General features: G+C 43.3%; 1 protein-coding gene across 1 annotated transcript in view; it reads left to right on the plus strand.

Annotated features, from left to right (window-relative positions):
• The window catches only part of PLPP6 (phospholipid phosphatase 6), a 136,945-nt gene that overhangs the window by 48,899 nt on the left and 69,380 nt on the right, over positions 1-18,666 (plus strand). Inside the window, exon 2 of the mRNA XM_069641080.1 lies at positions 15,833-16,300. Coding sequence (XP_069497181.1) covers positions 15,853-16,300 — 448 coding nt within the window. The 5' untranslated portion in view covers positions 15,833-15,852. The remainder of the gene's footprint in view (positions 1-15,832; positions 16,301-18,666) is intronic.

Genomic DNA, 18,666 nt, shown 5'->3' on the forward strand with positions numbered 1-18,666 from the left:
CCCTAACCTTAGCCTACCCACTACACCTAATGCTAACCATGGCTTCACCTTCAAAAAAGTAACCGTATTAGAAGTGCAAAAAATCATAACCTCCCTCAAACCATCAAACCATAAAGGGGATAGTTGCCCTGCACAGATTATAAAGGATGCAGCCAGAGACCTCGCCCCCTTCATTTCCAAGCTCATAAACGTGTCATTCTCTACTAACTCGGTACCCGACAATCTGAAAAAGTCATGGGTCCTCCCGCTTCTAAAAAAGCAAAACCTGGACCCAGCCATGCCTACAAATTACAGGCCCATCACAACCGTCCCCTTCTTGTTAAAAATCCTTGACAGAGTGGCCTATTTGCAAATTCAGCATTACCTACAGGCCAACCAACTACTTGGATTACGCCAGTCTGGCTTCCGGCCACAGCATGGAACAGAAACGGCCCTTGTTGATCTTAAAAGTCAGATTGACGAAATCAAAGATAAGGGCAAGGCTGCTATCTTACTCCTTCTAGATCACTCAGCAGCCTTCGACCTGGTTGACCACAAGATACTCTGCAACCACCTCTCGTCTGCTGCCCACTTCTCTTCATCGGCTGTCTCGTGGATCCAGTCCTTCCTGGCCAACAGAACCATGAGAGTCTTCTCTTCAGTGGCAGCAGCAGACCCCATCCCTATCACCTGCGGTGTCCCACAAGGCTCATGTGTTTCACCAACCCTATACAACATCTTTACAAAGCCTCTCTTTGACAAACTGGACCGTCTGGGTGTCACCTACACAAACTACGCGGATGACACCCAGATACTCCTCACTATCTCGGGCAACTACATCACCGATGTAGCTAGGATCAACGAAATCTTCTCTGTCATTCAGGCATGGATGGCCACACATGGCCTCTGCCTGAATGACGAGAAGACTGAACTGCTCATTGTTGGTGCACCAAATAACCTACAAAAACTCAGTCCCAACTATTCCAATATCATAATTGATGGCAATACTGTCCCGATCGCCAAAAGTGTGAAAACACTCGGTTTCTACCTTGACGCTAACACAAACCTTACTAAACAAGTCAATTTGATCGCCTCAGCCACTGCCTACACAGGAAAACTAATCAGAGCCTGCAGACCATTTCTTTCCCCTAACAGCTGCCTCACGCTAGCTAGATCTCTTATACAATCCAAGTTAGACTACTGCAACAGCCTCTACTTAGGTGCCAACCAAGCGATAATCAGCAAACTCCAAGTCCTTCAAAATAATGCGCTACGAGCAGCGCTAAACATTCCTAGGCGTGAGCACATCTCAGCTACCAGAACCACATGCAAATGGCTTACTATCCAACATAAAATCGATCTAAAATCCCTCTGCCTCACCTACAAAGCTCTTAACCACTTAGCCCCCCCTTACCTTACTAACAAACTCACCATGAGAACCTCCATCAGAACCACAAGATCGTCCAATACCCTATGTCTCACAGTACCCAGATTTACTTCCAAAAGAGCCGGTGGCTCAAACTTCACTGTCCTCGCCTCCCAACTCTGGAACTCCTTGCCACTGAATATCAAGGAATCCAAATCCTTCCAGTCGTTCAGGAAACAAGCCATTGGGTGGCTCCTGTCAAAAAGTAAACCTTAAGTCTGAATCAGTTCAAACTGCATACAAACTGCACATGTCTCTTTTGTTATTTCTGCTTGCTATTACTCCCATTTCTGTATATACTTGCTACCTTACGATTATTGTTTCCATTGTACTGTACCAGTAACCTGTACCTATAACCTGTACCAAGCGCCCACATACTCCTGGGTCCTGAGCGCTATAGAAATAAATTAACATAACATAACAGTTGTTGGGGTGGTGTATGGTGATGTCTGAATGGGGGGGATTAGTTGTGTTTTTACCATCAGTGTTTAAATTGAAGAGGATCAACGGCCATAATCGTTTCCTAGTTTTAAGTGTTTGTTTCAGTAACTGCCCAACGCAAATGTTTAGCAGATTATTTAACATTGCTCTGTAATTTGGTCACATTCACTGGCCTAACGGAGGCCCCCGCCACCACATGTGGGATATTCTTTTAGTCACTCTGTCTTCATAAAGAGATTATTTCTGTAACAGACATACTTTCTTTATGAAGGCAGAGTGACTACAAAAAGAAACTGTTTCATTTTGAACCGCAAGGGCTCTCCCCATCCTATGACATGGAAGCCTCTAGGCTAACGGCCTCCATGTTATGGGGTAGGGGAGCTCTATGACTTCAAAAAGAAATATTTTTTTTTTTAGGTCACTCTGCCTTTATAAACAAATTATTTCCATTATGGTTTGGTCATTAACAGAAATAATTTCTTTTTGATGTTGGAGTGACTTCAAAATGAAACCATTTCTTTTTGAACTAATAGGGCTCCCATCAATCAGATGACATGTGCTTGTGTGAGTGTATGGTGAAAGGGTGCACACTTAAGTGTGTGTGTGTGTGTGTGGCAAACAAAACCTAAATTCTGGGGGGGGGGGGTGCCAACCCTTCAAATGTTGGGAGAGTTGCAAACTTCATGGGCGGTGGGGCAGGGGCAAACTTATTTGTGTGGGCCATCTAACATCTTTATACATTCTAATGAGACTATTCTAGCACAGCTTCAATGTTACAAGCAGTTAACTCTCTCCTTTAAGTCTGGAGGCACCTTGTTATGGACTGCTGTGAGAATAAGCGGTCTCCTGTCCCCCTCTGTACCCTTCCAATCACTTATGGCATGCAAGTACTAAACCCACATCAAGATTTCAATTGCCTGAAGAATTATGCATTTGAATGCAGGTACTAATAGTGAAATGCTTTACTTTAGTAATTGCTGTGCCTTTGTTAACAGCAAAGCCCAGGTGCCACTTAAAATATGTGTCCTGTTCTTTGCGGCAACCACTCTGTAGGTCTGCCAGGTCGAGTCAACATAGCCCAAAATTTCAATGGGGGTGAGGAGGGGAGGGCTGAAGCCCAATCCACTCAATGGTGTTGCGCCACTACTTGTGTTTAATCCCTTAGTTACTTATTGGTAAACTTGATTACTCATAGCCCTATCCGTCCTCGTCCCAGTACTTATCTATGAGGCGCTTTGACTCATACGCACGTACTGGGATGAGGTAGAGAGACATGGAGGTAATGCATGGCTTAGTTACCTGCAATCTCCATTCCTCCTAGTCCCCCTCTTCCTCATCCCAGTACTTAGCTATGAGGCAAGGATCCTCATATGTAAGCACTGGAACAAGGAAAAGGGACATGGAGGTAATTCGGGGCAGAAAAGTTTATTTTGGGGGTTAGGGGTGTGGGAGGGATAGGGAACGTGTGGGGTGTGGGGTGGGACAGGGATTGTGCGATATGTCGTAATGGTCATCCATGTCCAGGCTAAGCAGGCATGATATGTGGCATTAGTGGCTAGAAAAGCATTTTGGTGCAGCCAGTCTAGTCATTTCTGAGTTTGGCTTGACTTTTTTTTAACTGGGCATCTCTGATAAAGCAGTCCTGCTAAGTGTAATTACCTGGCTAGACTGGCATTTGGGTGCTGCCAGTCTAGTCGTTTCATACTCCAGCATTGTATATTTTTCTGTGCATATGTAATAAAATAACCATGCTAAGTGTTATTGCTTCGACTGGCATTTTGGTGAAACCAGTCTCGTTATGTCTAAATTTGCCCTGGCATGCATATGTTATTACGTGTCTAGACTGATCTACATTTTGCAGCCGGGTGGACATGTTTTCATTGTGGCGTGGCATTTTCAATAGCAAAGCATTATATTAATTAAAGTATTAATGTTCCTGTGCACTGTTGGTGACTTGCATGTATTGGATTTTTTTATTGGTGCTACCCTACAAAACAATTACAAAGGCTCTGGCCTTTTCAACAATTTTTCTTAAAGTGTAATGTATAATGAATTAAAACATATATTTATGTCTTTCTCCTGCAGTGTGTGGCGTACCCCTGCAGCAGCACGTTCATGCTTATTATTGTGCAAGCGTGGTAATCTAGGCCGGCCCAGAGAGTGGCATGACCCGTGATTCGTTGCCGAGTTGGGGGAGGGGTGGGGCTCTCAGCATGGCTTGCAAGGTGGTCCCCAAATTTTGTGTCACGCCACTGGTCACATTGTGTTCGTGTATTTGACGTGACTTACCAGCTTCAATGCTGGGTGGTAATGGGGTCTCATTGCCTTGTGTATGTTGGTATGTTGCAATGCACAGAGGCTCTATTGAATCCAGTACTGTAAATAAATGTGCTATTATTTGAATAACTTTGCGTGTTCTTTCATTTGAAGTAATTAATACATTGTGTTCCTAATATAATTCTCATCTCCTCTACAGTTCTCATTTACTAGCAAAAGTTTGGTGTGGTGATATTACTAGCATCTTGTTACCGTTACTCTGTTTTTCGGGTTTTATTTTTTTAACTTCATTGGCGTACATATAAGAGTTGAGATACTTTTTTCGGTTGGTGACATTGATGGTTTTTGTGATTTCTGTCTTTGCCTTCGTTTCAGCCAGCGTTTTCCTGTTGCACTTTCTGTTTATTTTCTCTTTAGTTGTGTGTGTTTTCAATTCAAACGTTTTTTTGTTTTTTTGCTTTGTCTTATGTTGTAAAACAATTGATAATCATGTTTACCAACATCTTGGGTTGAGGAGAGCGTAGTTTGCTGCATTTCTGTTGTGCTGTTGGGTGTGCTGGTTGGGTTCTTTGCGTGTGTTGTTTCATCTGTAAAATTTGACCGAAGTCGGAAGCCTAACCTGTCCCAAGGGATGGAGAGCACTCTGCAACTCAGGAGAGCCGGACTACCAGAGCCTTGTTGCCAGAGTCATAGACTAGCTGCATGTGGCTCTGCGGGGAGGTTGCAGGGTCATTCTCAAGTCCATGCCACCTTTCCAATCCTGGTGGCATTGTTTTTGTAGATTTGAACCATGATGAGTATATTTACTCTGATTCCAAAAGCCTATCATACATATGAGGTAAGAGAAAGAGTTTGAATCCCAGCGGGGTCACTGAGGTTCTCTATAATGCAAGCTGAGGGAGGATACCCTTGTAGAAGGATTAACCCAAACAAGAAATGAAGCATATAAACCTTGTGAAAACTGCTAAGGTGCTCCATTGTCCTGTATCTCGGGTCTGAACATGTGGAGAAAAGCGGATTGAGAGCAAAGTGTGCAAAAGCTCATTGGGATCCCAAACGCCAGAAGCACAGCATGGAAGTGGAGGCAGATGTCACAGAATCGTTGCAGACCACTTGAGTAGAGTCTAGAGAGGCAGACTGGGCTTCTTCCCAAATCAAAGATGGCGGCAGAGACTTTTGAAACCATGGCACATGAAATCACTAAGTGCTCGTCGTAGGCTAAACCGTGTGATCCTGCATGTGTCAGAACATTAGTCTTACAGGGATGCAGAGAAACTGAGACATTGGGCCTCATTATAACTGTGCCGGTCCGGAAACATCGGTGCCGGTAAACCTACCAGCACCGGTGTTTCTGGATCAGCACAGTACGACACTGCGGACGGTGGCCATCCCGCCTGCCAGGGTTAGACATGGCGGGCGGAACGGCACCCGCACGCAGAGTTTCTCGTAAGCACCGGCACCGTTATTAACTTTGCCGGTGCTTCCGTGGTCCCCATTCCCGTGGAGTCATATGGGACTCCACAGGAATGGGGACTTAAAAAATTAGCGGCGCCTGACTTCCCGGCCGCCGGGGTTGTAATACCCTAGTGTTACTGGGAAGTCAGACGCCAGTAATTATTTTAGAGTCTGGCGGCAAGCCGCCGGTATGACCGGCAGGCTTACCGCCAGACTCAAAATGAGGTCCATTGTCCATCACATTCCGTTGTTGAAATGAAAGCTGCTCAGGCAATAATTCCATGATGGTGGATTCATGTATTTTACACTTGGTTAACTGAGACGCATGGTTTCCTGCTACCGAATTGCTGTCACCCGGTGAATCAGTAGTTCATGCAAACCATAACCAATCCTAGGCAAGCACAAATTATCTCAACCAGGCATTTGAATACCCCAGGAACAGTCCTGCGCAGAGCTAAACATATGCGTAGCAATTATGCGTAGCAAAGGGGAAATGTAAGAGATGGGTGTCCGAATGCAGTGCAAGAGCAGATAAGAGCATGATTGTGCAGCAGTGGATGCGGAGTGAACAGGAGGAAGAGGAAGAAAGCTGAAGAGGTGGACAGGAGAGTGATGTATGGGGAGACAGGAAGAGCTGGAGAGGAGAGCCGGAGTAAGAGGAGGTGCAGAAGAGAAAGAGCATGGTGGAGAGACGAGAGAGGAAGAAAGAGAGAGGGAGAAAGAGGAAAGCAGAAGAGTGAAAACAAAATCAAGAGGAAGTTAGGGAAAGTTAGAGATATATAGAAACAAAGATATGAGGAAAGAAACGGACGATAGAAGGGTGGCAAGGAGAGACCTGAAAAGACCCAGAGAGGAGTAAGGTGGGAAAAGAAGGTATTGGGAGCAAACCCCTTATCAGTCATATTGTTGATTGTCTTGTTGATTGTTGGTGAGACCTCAGACGGCACCCAGAGGGGCTGCAAGGCCGATGAGAGGTCCGAAATGAGAGGCAGACACAAAGTTCAGACATGTTTATTAAACAGAAATAGGTTGGATGGGTGCCTCTCTATACCTATCCGAAGGAGTGTTTCCCTGCCTAGGAGTCTGCGTAAAGTCATCAAACTTAGAAACTGTCCTTGTGTCCAAATTATTCTTATCCGTCCCTTACACTAGAAATGAACAATTAAGAGTTTAAGGCAATGCCTCTGATTGTGAACACTTTTTGCCAACTCCAAGTCAAAGTAAAGGAGTAAATCCAACATGAATGTATTTTCCAAGAAGAATCCCTTGGATCCAGAGGATTGTTCCCTTACCCCGGATTTTCAGGCAGAATAGCAAAAGTGTCTGCTGCATTTGAATTCGGGTCAGAAAGTTCTTGTGAAAACAATGCATTCCATAACTTTCAACTCCTTCTTGGTTTCTTTGCACTGGATTCACAAAAGGGTCTTACGACATTCAGTTCCTCCTCAGTTTTTTTACATTGAAGTTACAAGAGCTATTACCCAGATGAGAAATATCACAGAAGTGTTTATTTAACTTCTTGTGTACTTTGGCAGATTACCTGATGTGCTTCTTGATCAGGAATCCTATTGTGGGCTCTTCAGAGTTCCTTGTGTACTCTCTTGCCAGGTGACTTGTCACACAAAAAGTCTTTATTCAACCAGGTTTCTTCCAACAGTTTTAAAGTACTTATTTAGTTTCCAAGTGCCTGGTCTATTTGGCGGCCAGGGCTTCCTCTTTACATCTGGCAGATTTCCTAGTGTACTCCCCTGCCAATCCTTTTATGGGTTCTTCAGATCCCCTGGTGTACTCTCCTGCCAGGTATATTACCACAATGTCTTACAACTTTCTATGCTTTAGGTGGATTGCCTGACATCGTCCTCTGCCAGGAATCCTTCTTTGGCATCCTGCAGATCCCCTGGTATATTTCTCTGCCAGGTATCCCCCCGCCCCCAATGTCAACTGCCTGATGTACTTCTTTCACCTGGATTCTTTTCAATTTCGCTGTCCTTTAAGCATGCCCCACTTGTGTTTTGTTTCTCTTTGCTTGCTTCGGGTAGTACTTGTTCCAGGTTTCCGTCCATTGATATCTCATACATGAGGACTTGTCAAGTTTAGTTGTTGCACTTTATCTGCTCGGTATTCAAATGTTTTTAATGCATTCACTTGTGTGCAAGTCTGTCTGTACGCCCCGGGCCCCCAATGCCTCTGGGCAGACTCACTGGTACTTAGCAGCGTTCCCGACCCGTGGTGTGTCTCTGTGATGAAGCTTATGCACTGCAGTCCTTTTTCCAGCTTTTTTTTCAGCTCTGCGATCTCCCGCCGGCTTCTCACCATGACCTGGACTGGAGAATGCTGCTTTTTGGCACGGCTGTATCTGCGAGAGTTCCTCTGCTGCTCCCGACACTCCGGTCCTCAAAGTGCCCGCTGTGTCTCTCCTTCCTGCCCGCCACGCCGGTAAATGATTCTCGTGTTTGCGAGCTGCTGCATGTGTTAGGCAGAATTATGTGCAGTACCCTTTGGGAACACCACACACAATTAAGACTACAAGTGACAGTACAAATTCACCGTTGGTACATGCCTGTACTACACAGCAAAAGTGGTAGCGATGGCTGAGCATCCAGGCTTATCTCAAGAGCAAGTGAGTAGTCTCAATAGTTACACAAAGGACAGCAATTACTATGTTTCAAACACACACTGACCCAAGGTTTCTGAGTAAAAAAAATCTACATTTATTTACACATCAGTTGTATAACATTTCACTAAAGCAGTTTAAAAATAACACTCTTAATACACCACTCCAAATAGATTCCAGACAAGTTAAGCTCATAAATGAAGTGTGAGCAAAATGGCACTCCAGCAATTAAAAACAGAGGAAACAACCAAGTTAGGCAGAAATTTGAGCAGCACCAACAGGTAAGTAAGCAGGGCAATCTAGAAAGAGGAACTACAGTGTTGGAATCAAATCAAAAAAGGCTTAGGGCCAAAGTTAATAGGACAAAAGTCTTTTGCTCAAGATCACACAGTTCCGGGTAGTTCGCGGTTAAGTCTTTGCCAAGAGTTCCGGATGAAGTTGGTCGGCAGAAGTTAGTTCAAAGAGTGTAGAGAAGGACAAGCCCTTGGATTGGAGAAAGATTTCACACTTTCACAGCGGCTGGACGAAACAAACAACCGGATTTGCACAGTACTTTTAAATGGAGAAGAAGCTGTAGCTGAGGCAGACGTTCCTGGCAGGTCCTGCAGGCTCACGGCACCCGAAGCGACTGTCGGACTGACACAAAGTAGGAAGTCTGGAGGATCCTGCACTGCCCAGGGAATAAACCAGCAGTAGAGCAAAGCAGCAGATAAACGGTGCGCTCCTTAAACCCAAGCAGGGTCCGACCTTCCTGGCTATCCGTCCACTGTAGCTCTGTAAAGCAAATTCGACCAGAGGAGGGAGTCCTGGCTTGCAGTTTGGGCGTACTGGTTGGTCCCACCAGCTCAAGGGAAGAAGATTCCGGGTAGATCTGTCGTTGGAGTCTGAAGATTCGGACCTGCAGCAGGACTTTACCGAGTGGTTCAGTTGTTGTAGGGGTCCTCTTCTGTCAGCTCCTCGTCGGTTCTTTCGTTCCAGTGGCAACTTTCCAGACCAAGAGACCTGCTTTTTATGCAGTTTTTCCCCCATTCACTCAGCCTGGCTGTCAATCACACAGCAGGGTGGGTGGCTGTCCCGCAGGGATGGTCACCACAGCCAATCATTTCAATGTGCGACATGGGTCTCCAAGGAGACCCTGTGCACTGAGTCCTAAACCCCTCCTTCACATCCTGTCCCCCCCAGACATACAGCTGCCTATGGAGGGCTTCTGCGAAGAAGCCCGCGAAAAGACGGTGAACAAAGGAATCAAACCTGGTTTGGCACGCAGAGTAAAACACGAGAAAGAATTTTACAACAAGAAAATGGTGACTAAACCCAGCAGGAACTGAAATAAAACATATATGGTCGGGCTGGTTTAAGTTCGAAGCTACCAAGATGGCCTAAAACAATAGCAAGGTTATTTAAAATAACCGCGGTAGGAAAAATAGGGTAGTTACTACTGCCACCAGCCAAGTCTTGATGAAAAGGGAGCGAAACAATGCTCCAAGAGAAATGGACAAAAAGGGATAACTAGTAACCCTTTCCAGTACTCTATGTAAGATAGGATGTACTGGGTCTGTGGTTTTACAGAGGCTAATAAAGTTAATGGCAACTTTATATGTTTCTGGGAGACAGTAGTCAGTCCCAGAAAATGGATTCTTAGTTGGGAAGTCTAAAAGACAACCCTGTGTCACTGCACTGAAGGTGCTGTGTAACACACAGTAAAAAGATGATGCTTGTGGAGTAGGTGAGGCTCCACAGTCTATGAACACAAAAAATGTTAAACACACACAGCAAAACACATGTAAGAATGGGAAAAAAGGCTCACATATTTGTAGTTGTTGACTCTGACTCGCCCAAGATGAACAAAGTGGCGATCCAAGTGCTCTGGTATGCAGACGATGTTGTATTAATATCAAAGAGCCCCACTGGACTCAAAAAATTACTCTCAGCTCTCACCACATATTTTGATGACAATGAACTTACCATAAATTGAAAGAAGTCCCAAATTGTTCAGTATACTCCTAAAGGTACCGCAAGGAAGGAATGGAAAATCAAGAATGTGAAGCTGGAAATTGTGCCTAATTACATGTATATAGGTCTCATCTTTGATGATATGCCAACAAATGATTCACAATTGATCGCCATAGAAAATAAATTGATCCCAGCCATATCCCAGACTAGGTTAATATTATATAAATTTGGTACATTTTCCATCAGTGCAGCCATTTTGTTTTGGCGACAGAAAATTATCCCTACGCTGCTATATGGGCTCGAAACAAGAAAAACTATCGAGTCCAATTATCTTAACAAACTAGAAGCCAAATTCTGGAGACAAATTTTAAATGTCCTGCAATGTATCCCTGGACCTTGGCTTAGGTATGAGCTGGGACTTGCGTCTCTTCAAGCCAAATATCATTGGCATCTATGTGCTTTGTTTCGTAAATGCCTTTGGTTTTGTGCAAAGGTGGATCAAATATGTTCTTGAAATCATGGTTATAGCAGATGTCACATTAGAGACACTAACTACGAACCCTCATACAGCCAAAAGGAAAATATTCTTACAAGACTGGATAAATACACAAACAATTTGTCACACATATAAACATTTTATTCAACATTGTTCTGGCGAAAAGAAAATTGGTGACATTAAGTCATATTTGTGCAAAGCTCCAACTCCGCAAATTCGATCAGCCATTCTGAGACTACGTTTGAATTTGTGGACCACTCGTGATGTCATGGCACAACGGAAGCAAATCAGTTCTGAAGAAAATTACTGTCGATTTTGTACTAACTTGCTAATCAAAGAAACTCTTGAACATCTTATTATAGATTGCATAGCATTGGTGGATTTAAGACGCAAATATTTTGTAAAACATATGCCTGAAATTGGAAATGTATGACCTGATTATAGATGGGCTATGATAGTGGCTTCTCCAAATATGAGCATACGAATAGCCACGATCAATTTTCTTAACGCCTTGAATTTAAAGGATGGCAATAATATTGTAGATTAATGAGACCAATTTTAAAAATCATATGTTTGTTGCAATGAGAGTATCATGTTAAGATTGTACATTTTGAAAATTATATGTTTTATTGTAATGAGAGTGCTATGCTGAGATAGCAATGTGATAAGTATATTTGTATAAATTATTTGAAATTGATAAGTTGATAAATCAGCTAAAGCAATACAAAAAACTATGGTCTATTTCCTTCTGCATTTTATTACTTCATACCCATGGTTTTAGTTGCAACACAATGTTGAGAAAATAAGTATCTAGAAAACTGCTTGGTGGCCATAATGACTTATGGTGCCTGTACGATGTAGGTTTGTGTATTCTTACAAACATATTCTAAACACACATACATATACACACACCCAAACTGCTAACATTATAAGCAATGCAGTCTTCTGCAGGTTTACTACATGACTAGGATTACTGCATGTCGTGAACTCAAAGCTCTGGTATTGTCCTAATGAATTTTGGCAGTTTTTCTTGGTTCATTTCAATTTAATTGATTTGACTAAAGGACCGGATTGCAATGGATTGCTTATGGAAAGTGCAGAACTCGAGGACTATCTTCCCGGTGACATGAAAACTACTGGTAATCCTAAGCTTATGACAAGCCAATCAATATTCAGACAAATGACTTGCATATTAATAACTTGATAAATATATTTCACCAACACCTTTTGCTAGTCAGGCTTACCCTCCGGTCGGTGATGGGTGTCCTTGACTGGTCAGTGTGATGAATTCTGTGGAGTCATCACTGATTCCCCGGCAGTGGTATGCTCCCATGCGGCCAGGGGACGGCAGCCGCTACCTGATCCTGAGTGTGGTAATATGAGGGAGAACCACAAGGCAGGGTGTGGCTGTTGGGGAAAGATAATGAGTCCATCACATGATTTGCATTATTCTTCCCTTCCTACTGAAGGTCTTCTAATGCCAGAGTATTTGATGGCTTGTTGTCACCCCACAAATCCTCCTTTTTAATGGAACACAGAAACCCCTTCCTTTAAATCCTTTTAGACAAAATCCCTTGAATATCTCCAGCATACACCACACCCGTATAACATCTCATGTTTTTCTAAGTACAACTCCTAAACAACATTATTTCAGACATTCCCTAAACTGTAGGGACTTCAACTCCCATAAACCCTCAAGTAATGAGACTAGAAAGAGGAGGAAGGAGTTGACGCAGATGGAAAGAAACCCAAAGTTGTATGTGCAGACTAGTTATTTGGTTAAATTTCAAGTGCGCGGGACATTTAAAAATGGCATCCGCACTCTAAGTGCAGAAGGAGAGTTCCGGAAGTCGAGAAAGCAGGCAGATCTATGCTGTTAGGGAGAATTCTCCAGAATGGCTAATTTCTCTTACCTACTGAGTCCCTCAGCAGCTTTGCTGGATTTGTAAGATTTATTTTTTTCACCTGGTAAGAGATAGCTGCGGGATTTCTATATAGATTGATGAGAGCTAGATCTTCTTTACCATTTGAAATTCTAACTAGCTGGATACAGTTATTGGGTGTTGCCCATGCTTGCAATCTTAAGCCCGCCCTGATTTTAACAGCAACCAACAAACCGGCCATCGATCGACCTTTAAGGGCAGAAATCGCTGGCAAGAGGGTCAGTTCATGGTCGTCCCACACAGGAGGTGAAGTCATCCACGTCTCCTCGAGGGTCACAATGTCAAATTCATTTATGCCTGTGTTTTGCCCCAACGCAAATGACTATTCCCTCTGGAATTCCAGCTAGCTAGAGACACTATGTTCCTATTTGTGTCAGGTAATGGTTATGCTGGTATATAAACACCTCCTTCACTACATGCTTTTGGCATCATATCACAATATCTATATTGGCACTCTTATTTGTTTTGCCTTTTTTGTTTGTGATTGTTCTGCTATAGATTTTTCTGCATTAGTCGCTCGAGCTACCCGTTCAGGGTCTTGAGCTAATAGGAAGCCCATCTTAAATAGGTCAATTTTTGCTCTCCATAATGTATTCAGCACGAGTCCCGACCTGATCCAAAACCGCACAATGGATACATTTTGGTCACATAGGAATTCAACCTGATCTATGTAGCCGACATGATATCCTCCAGTTCGTGTATATCATTGAATATGTTGAGAATACTTGTCCTACATAAGTCATATTTTTCATATGGAGCATCGCAACATTTTAAGATCAATGTGTGATAGTTCGAACCACTTTTTTAAATTTTTTTTTTATGATCCCTCCTTTGGGTTTTTTGGCTAAGTTCCATATTTGGTTGCTTATTAGTACTTGTTTCTGATGAATTTATTCTCTGTTGTGTCTTAGTGGATGTAAATAGGCATTAATTTCTTCTACCATCTCGAAACGGTATGTTCTGGTTAATCGTACATGAATGTGGTACATCTACAGCGTTTAACTGCGGCACTTTCAATGGTGCACTCTTCGTGGTCGCAACTAGAGTATTATCTGTTGTGCGTTGAAGGAGATAGGCATCCACTGCTGCTTTGATAATCGCAGCACAATCATTTATGCTCTGCTTATCTTCCCTTTCTTTTAAAGTTTGTACGCTTAGGTTTGTCATTAATATGCATGAACTGTCTTCCTAGACCGCGAACGCTCTCGCTTCGCTCAATCGATCCGCCACATCTCCCTCAACAATTGCCACCAGCTGATTCAAAAGGGGAGTGATCAAGTGGTTGAGCCTTTGGCATGTGTTTTTGATTTACTATTGGCTCATTTTGAGGCATCTCTGTATTCATGTGTCACTGGCACAGCTTTTGGTACTACTGTACATTTTTGGCAGTCTGTGATAGATGGAGTGAGATCTAGCAACTGTGCTTGTGGCTGGGCATTAGATGTTCTATTTGCCTTGTTATTTGTTTGATTAGATTTTGGCACTGAATGTCTTGCTCGCCCTTTCGCACGGGTTTGTTTATGAAAGACATGATAGGTTTTTCGTCTGAGGTTCTGTTGGCGATCGGTGGGGTGATTTTCGACACTAATCCATGAGCAATTAAGATCGCTGGATTCCATTTCGCCACATTCAACGGGATGTATTATTCGTGTGAAAGTCGGTAAAACCGAAACTACAGTAATTTCTGTAATCATTTGTACACTTTCATTTGACACTTCACTCATTTCCGTTGTCCGATGCGGCTGCTTAGTCAAGATGGACATGTGGGGATTTTTTTTCAATACAGTCAACAATTTGTTGGTTTTTATTTGATTGTTGTTTAATCTTTCGCTCAAGAGATTCAAATAATTTGAATAGGCTTTTTATCGTAGTGTTGAATGCAGTAAGAGTAATTTCAATCAATCAATCATTGAGAGGGGATTTAAGTTGCTCGTTGCTGGACAAACGCCGCCTCGGGGTCGGTTGTATATATGAGGCAGCTAGAGAGATAGCAGAGTCCATTGAGCAACGGGTGTGGTAACCTGGTGGCACTGTATGGGTAGAGGTCGATTCACCTCTAATGCTTGCATGAATTGAAATATCTGAGAAAACCTCCTCACTCTGAGGTTTCCTCCACCATTGTTAAATGGGGTCTCGCCTCATTTTTTTAATGGGTGACTTGATTACTTGCAGAATGGTATTATCGGAGATTGCTTGAATGTCAGTTTTCAGGTGCTGCTATGATGTTCTCGCTTGTTTCAACACTTTCTATGCTCACGCAAGGAACCGTATCCGTCGTCTTGCGCAGGGCACAGAATGAACAAATGTCTTTTTATAAAGGCTTGGCGTCCGTGAAACCCGAGTTAGCGTTATAGACTTGCGCGATGACGATCGCTTTGATTTCTCTGCTGATGTGGATGCGGTTGACAGCGGAGTGAGAGGCAACTCAGGTAAGTCCGGCATATCAGATTTAAGTGTGTATAATTGCATGTAATTAACTAATGCCGTCACAATTGATCGTAGGTCACCTTTTTACGAATCACGCTAAGCCAGTTGGTTAAACAAAATCAACAAAATTTGACACGTGTGTTTGTTCACATAAACTAAATGAATAAATGGCATATGAGCTAGCTTACTAAACTTAGTACCTTGCACCGTAGTTCTGCAGCTCTGCTGCTAAGCGGCCAAGCAGTACTTGTACGGTACTCGCTTTGGTGGCCGCGCGAGCGTGTTCCAGTTTTTATACACGCCTTCAAGGGGCATTACAGCAAGCAAGACTCTGATGTTTGATGTTTTAAGCCTAAACAAACAAGTAGAAATAGATGTAAGATAGTATCAGTCCAACATTTCAAAGTTCTTAATGTTGTGCTGCACAATATTCACCTGCTGGGAAATGCAGTCCTTATATATTCCTTAAATTCCAAATGGTAGGTTCTTTACGAAGCATGAGACAAAAGTAACACGGCCAAGTGGTACTTGTACGGTACTTGCTTCGGTATAGACTTGGTTTGCAAGAGCTAAATCCACCTTTCACCTGTTTTTGGCCAACAAAGTGAGAACCAGTTAGTTGGGTAACAATAGTACTCATTATGTAGCGGCAGGATGTAATCTAGGTTGTGGAGCGTGTTCTGTAAATTATCCATATTATCAGAGTTACTTAATCCATTATTGATGATACATTGACTATTGCACTGTTTGCTGAATTAATCCTGTGGTGGATTGGGAACTTCTAACACCATGCACTGCATTGCTTTTTTGGATCCATTAAGGTTCATCAGAAAAACCAGAGATGCCGAGCCCAAGGATTACACGTGAAAGTAGAACAGCAAACAGTAGTGCCGGGCCTACCAATGGGAGGTTGGAATTTATTTCCCTGGTGAACAACCGGACTCAAATGGTGGAGCCCACTACTGCCCGACTGCGCTCCTCTGAGAGCCCAGTACGGCGCAGGGATTCATTCTCCTCCCAAAAGGAGATGCTGCCAGAGGAGGACTGCATGAAACTCCACCCATCTTTTTTGGGTATCGCCCTCCGCTCGCTGCTGGCCATTGACCTATGGTTGTCTAAACGTATTGGGGTCTGCGCCAATGACAACTCATCCTGGGGTAGTGCCAGGCCCCTCATGAAACTAATTGAGATCTCTGGGCATGGCGTTCCTTGGATAGCTGGAACCCTCTACTGCCTGTACAAGAGCAGCAGCTCAGCTGGACAGGAGGTCACCCTTAACCTGTTTTTTGGTGAGTACAATTTCTAATACGGCTTGTTTTGGCATGTCTTAACGCTCGCTTTACTTTTTCAGGATTCATGAATAAAAAGTTACATATATTGCTCTGCCAGGGCTTCAATCCAGAGTTTCTCCATCGTTTTCCTTTTTAAATAATTTCCACCATGCATGAGAACAAAATGAATTGTAAAGTCCTGGCAGTTATTATTTTCTGCTTAGCAGTCTAACTTGTACCATCAAAACATGAAAGTCAGCATTCATAATTATCATTGTTAGCTTGTAATGCAGTGACTCAGACCTTACTGCATTTACCATGTGAAACCCTTCGGGGCAGAGCCCAATCCTTATTTCTTTACCCCATTAAAAAAGTAATGCTAGGGAACAGCTTAGTGTACTTCACTCTGATTGGAAGCTTTATTAATGCAAAATGGTCTACTAAACATGCCTAGTGTTTGCTTTCCCAGATTTCAGTCTTCTATGGGACACAAAGTGCTACCTCTTCCCAACTTCTTGGCTCCATTGCATATCATTTGTCTTTTCTTGCCCATTCTTCACAAATTCATGGAACTTCGCCTGTCCTTACACTCTGGACTGTCTTCTCCAGCAGGACATCAGCTTCCAAAAGTGGTGGTTCCATTGCACCGCACTTTTTTTCTTCCAAACGACGTGTTTTCCATGGAACATTGCTTGCTATCCCTGTTTTTCCTCTACCAAACCTCACACACAGCATCATTTAGTCCTTGTCCGAACTTGCTGTAAAGCTTACAGTGAACGTTGCCTTTTGGTTCCCCTTTAATCATTGTGCTTCTGTTCACTATCACAAGTTTCCTCCCCCAAACCTTAGGCTTCAACTGAACGTCACTTGTTGTCTGTCTAAATTTTACACTACTTCTCAAAATAATCTGTCAATCTCTCAGAATGTGAGTTGAAACTCAATTTTTCCATCACCTGCATTTTTCACACGTAACTTCTGCTTGTTTTGAACACTGTTATACATTCATCACCAGTCACTTCTTGTCCAAGCTTTATTTTCTGATCCACCTGAAGCCTTTTGGGCATTGTATTTTTTGGGGTAATACAGGATGTTCAAGTTTGTTGTAAAATCATGGATGCGTCTGCTGTTTCCAATATTAACGCACCTGTTACAATTGCAACTCAAATTTGTTCTGCTTTCTTTTGGCCATGTTCTGGAAGGTATGATAGCAAAGTGAAGGAACTGTGAAGAAACCAGTTGTAATACTGAACAGACACTAGGTACTACTTTGAGATCCAAAGGAGGGGGACCTTCACTGTATGAAGACCATATTATACAGTGTCCAGTGGCTTTTTTTGTTCGCAATAGCAGTTACTTGACACTTTAGGTACAGTTTGAAATCCTTAATATTTATAGGATCACATTGTCAGAAGCGGCTAGCTCTGCTATGCTCTACTCTGCTGATGTGAGGTGACGATTCTGTTACAATTCCTGGTGTTTGATTCGCGCAAGACCTGTTGCTAGGTCCTTTGCTTGACTGTTTTTTCAGCAGTTTCTCAGCAGCGTTTGAGAGGGTGCTATGGTGTGCTCTTTAAGCCGTAGCCGTTGCCACAAGGAAGTTGAGTGCCCTGTTCTCGTCTTGGAGGTATGAGTTCTGAAGGTGAGCCCGTGAAAGCAGCCGGTGGTACGATGTGGGGAGATCCCTCTGGGAGGCGTATTGTAGGATTACAATATACCTGTGGCCCGTTATATGAAGGCCTGCTGCAGTCTGCAGAGGCAGTCTGGCAGATTTGCGGTCCTGTGGCTAGTGGCTGGGGGTACAGCTGTATTCGGGGTCTGGGCGTGTCTGTGTTCCTGTTTCCCTGACTGCCTATAACTGCTAACTTACTTGGAAGCCTTGTGGATTAGAGACTAGTCTTGTCAATATTGCCAGGCCCCGCTGTGTTTCTCTTGGGCTGTGCCCACCGTGTCTAACACTTACTGGTTGTAAGACATGAGCGGCAGGGCCAAACACTATAATTTGCGAAGCAAGGCCATAACTCCCCTTTATGAGGAGATTGAGAAAAATCGGAAGGATCATTTAAAAGGCCTACTGTCTCAGAAACGAGGAAAAATGACAACCTTTTTCCAACATAAAGACAACAAATTGTATAACCAGGTGGTACTATCGGCTTGTTCACTTTCTGATTGTTGGGGCTGTGGCCGATTGTGAGACTGTGTTCGAAATCTCAGGTCCAGTTCTTGCTGAAGTAGAACAAGGAATTAGCTTGACTCTTTTTTACGGACTGTATGGAAACTGAAATCAAAGCACTCGAAGGAGCTAATGACAGGCTCAGCATGTCACTGGCTTATTTATTTTCTAGATGTAAATGGATTTCTGGATACCAGAAATCAAGATACTAGGC

This window comes from Ambystoma mexicanum, chromosome 1q (assembly GCF_040938575.1).
Source record: "Ambystoma mexicanum isolate Mex_15411 chromosome 1q, UKY_AmexF1_1, whole genome shotgun sequence".
Taxonomy (NCBI): Eukaryota; Metazoa; Chordata; class Amphibia; order Caudata; family Ambystomatidae; genus Ambystoma; species Ambystoma mexicanum.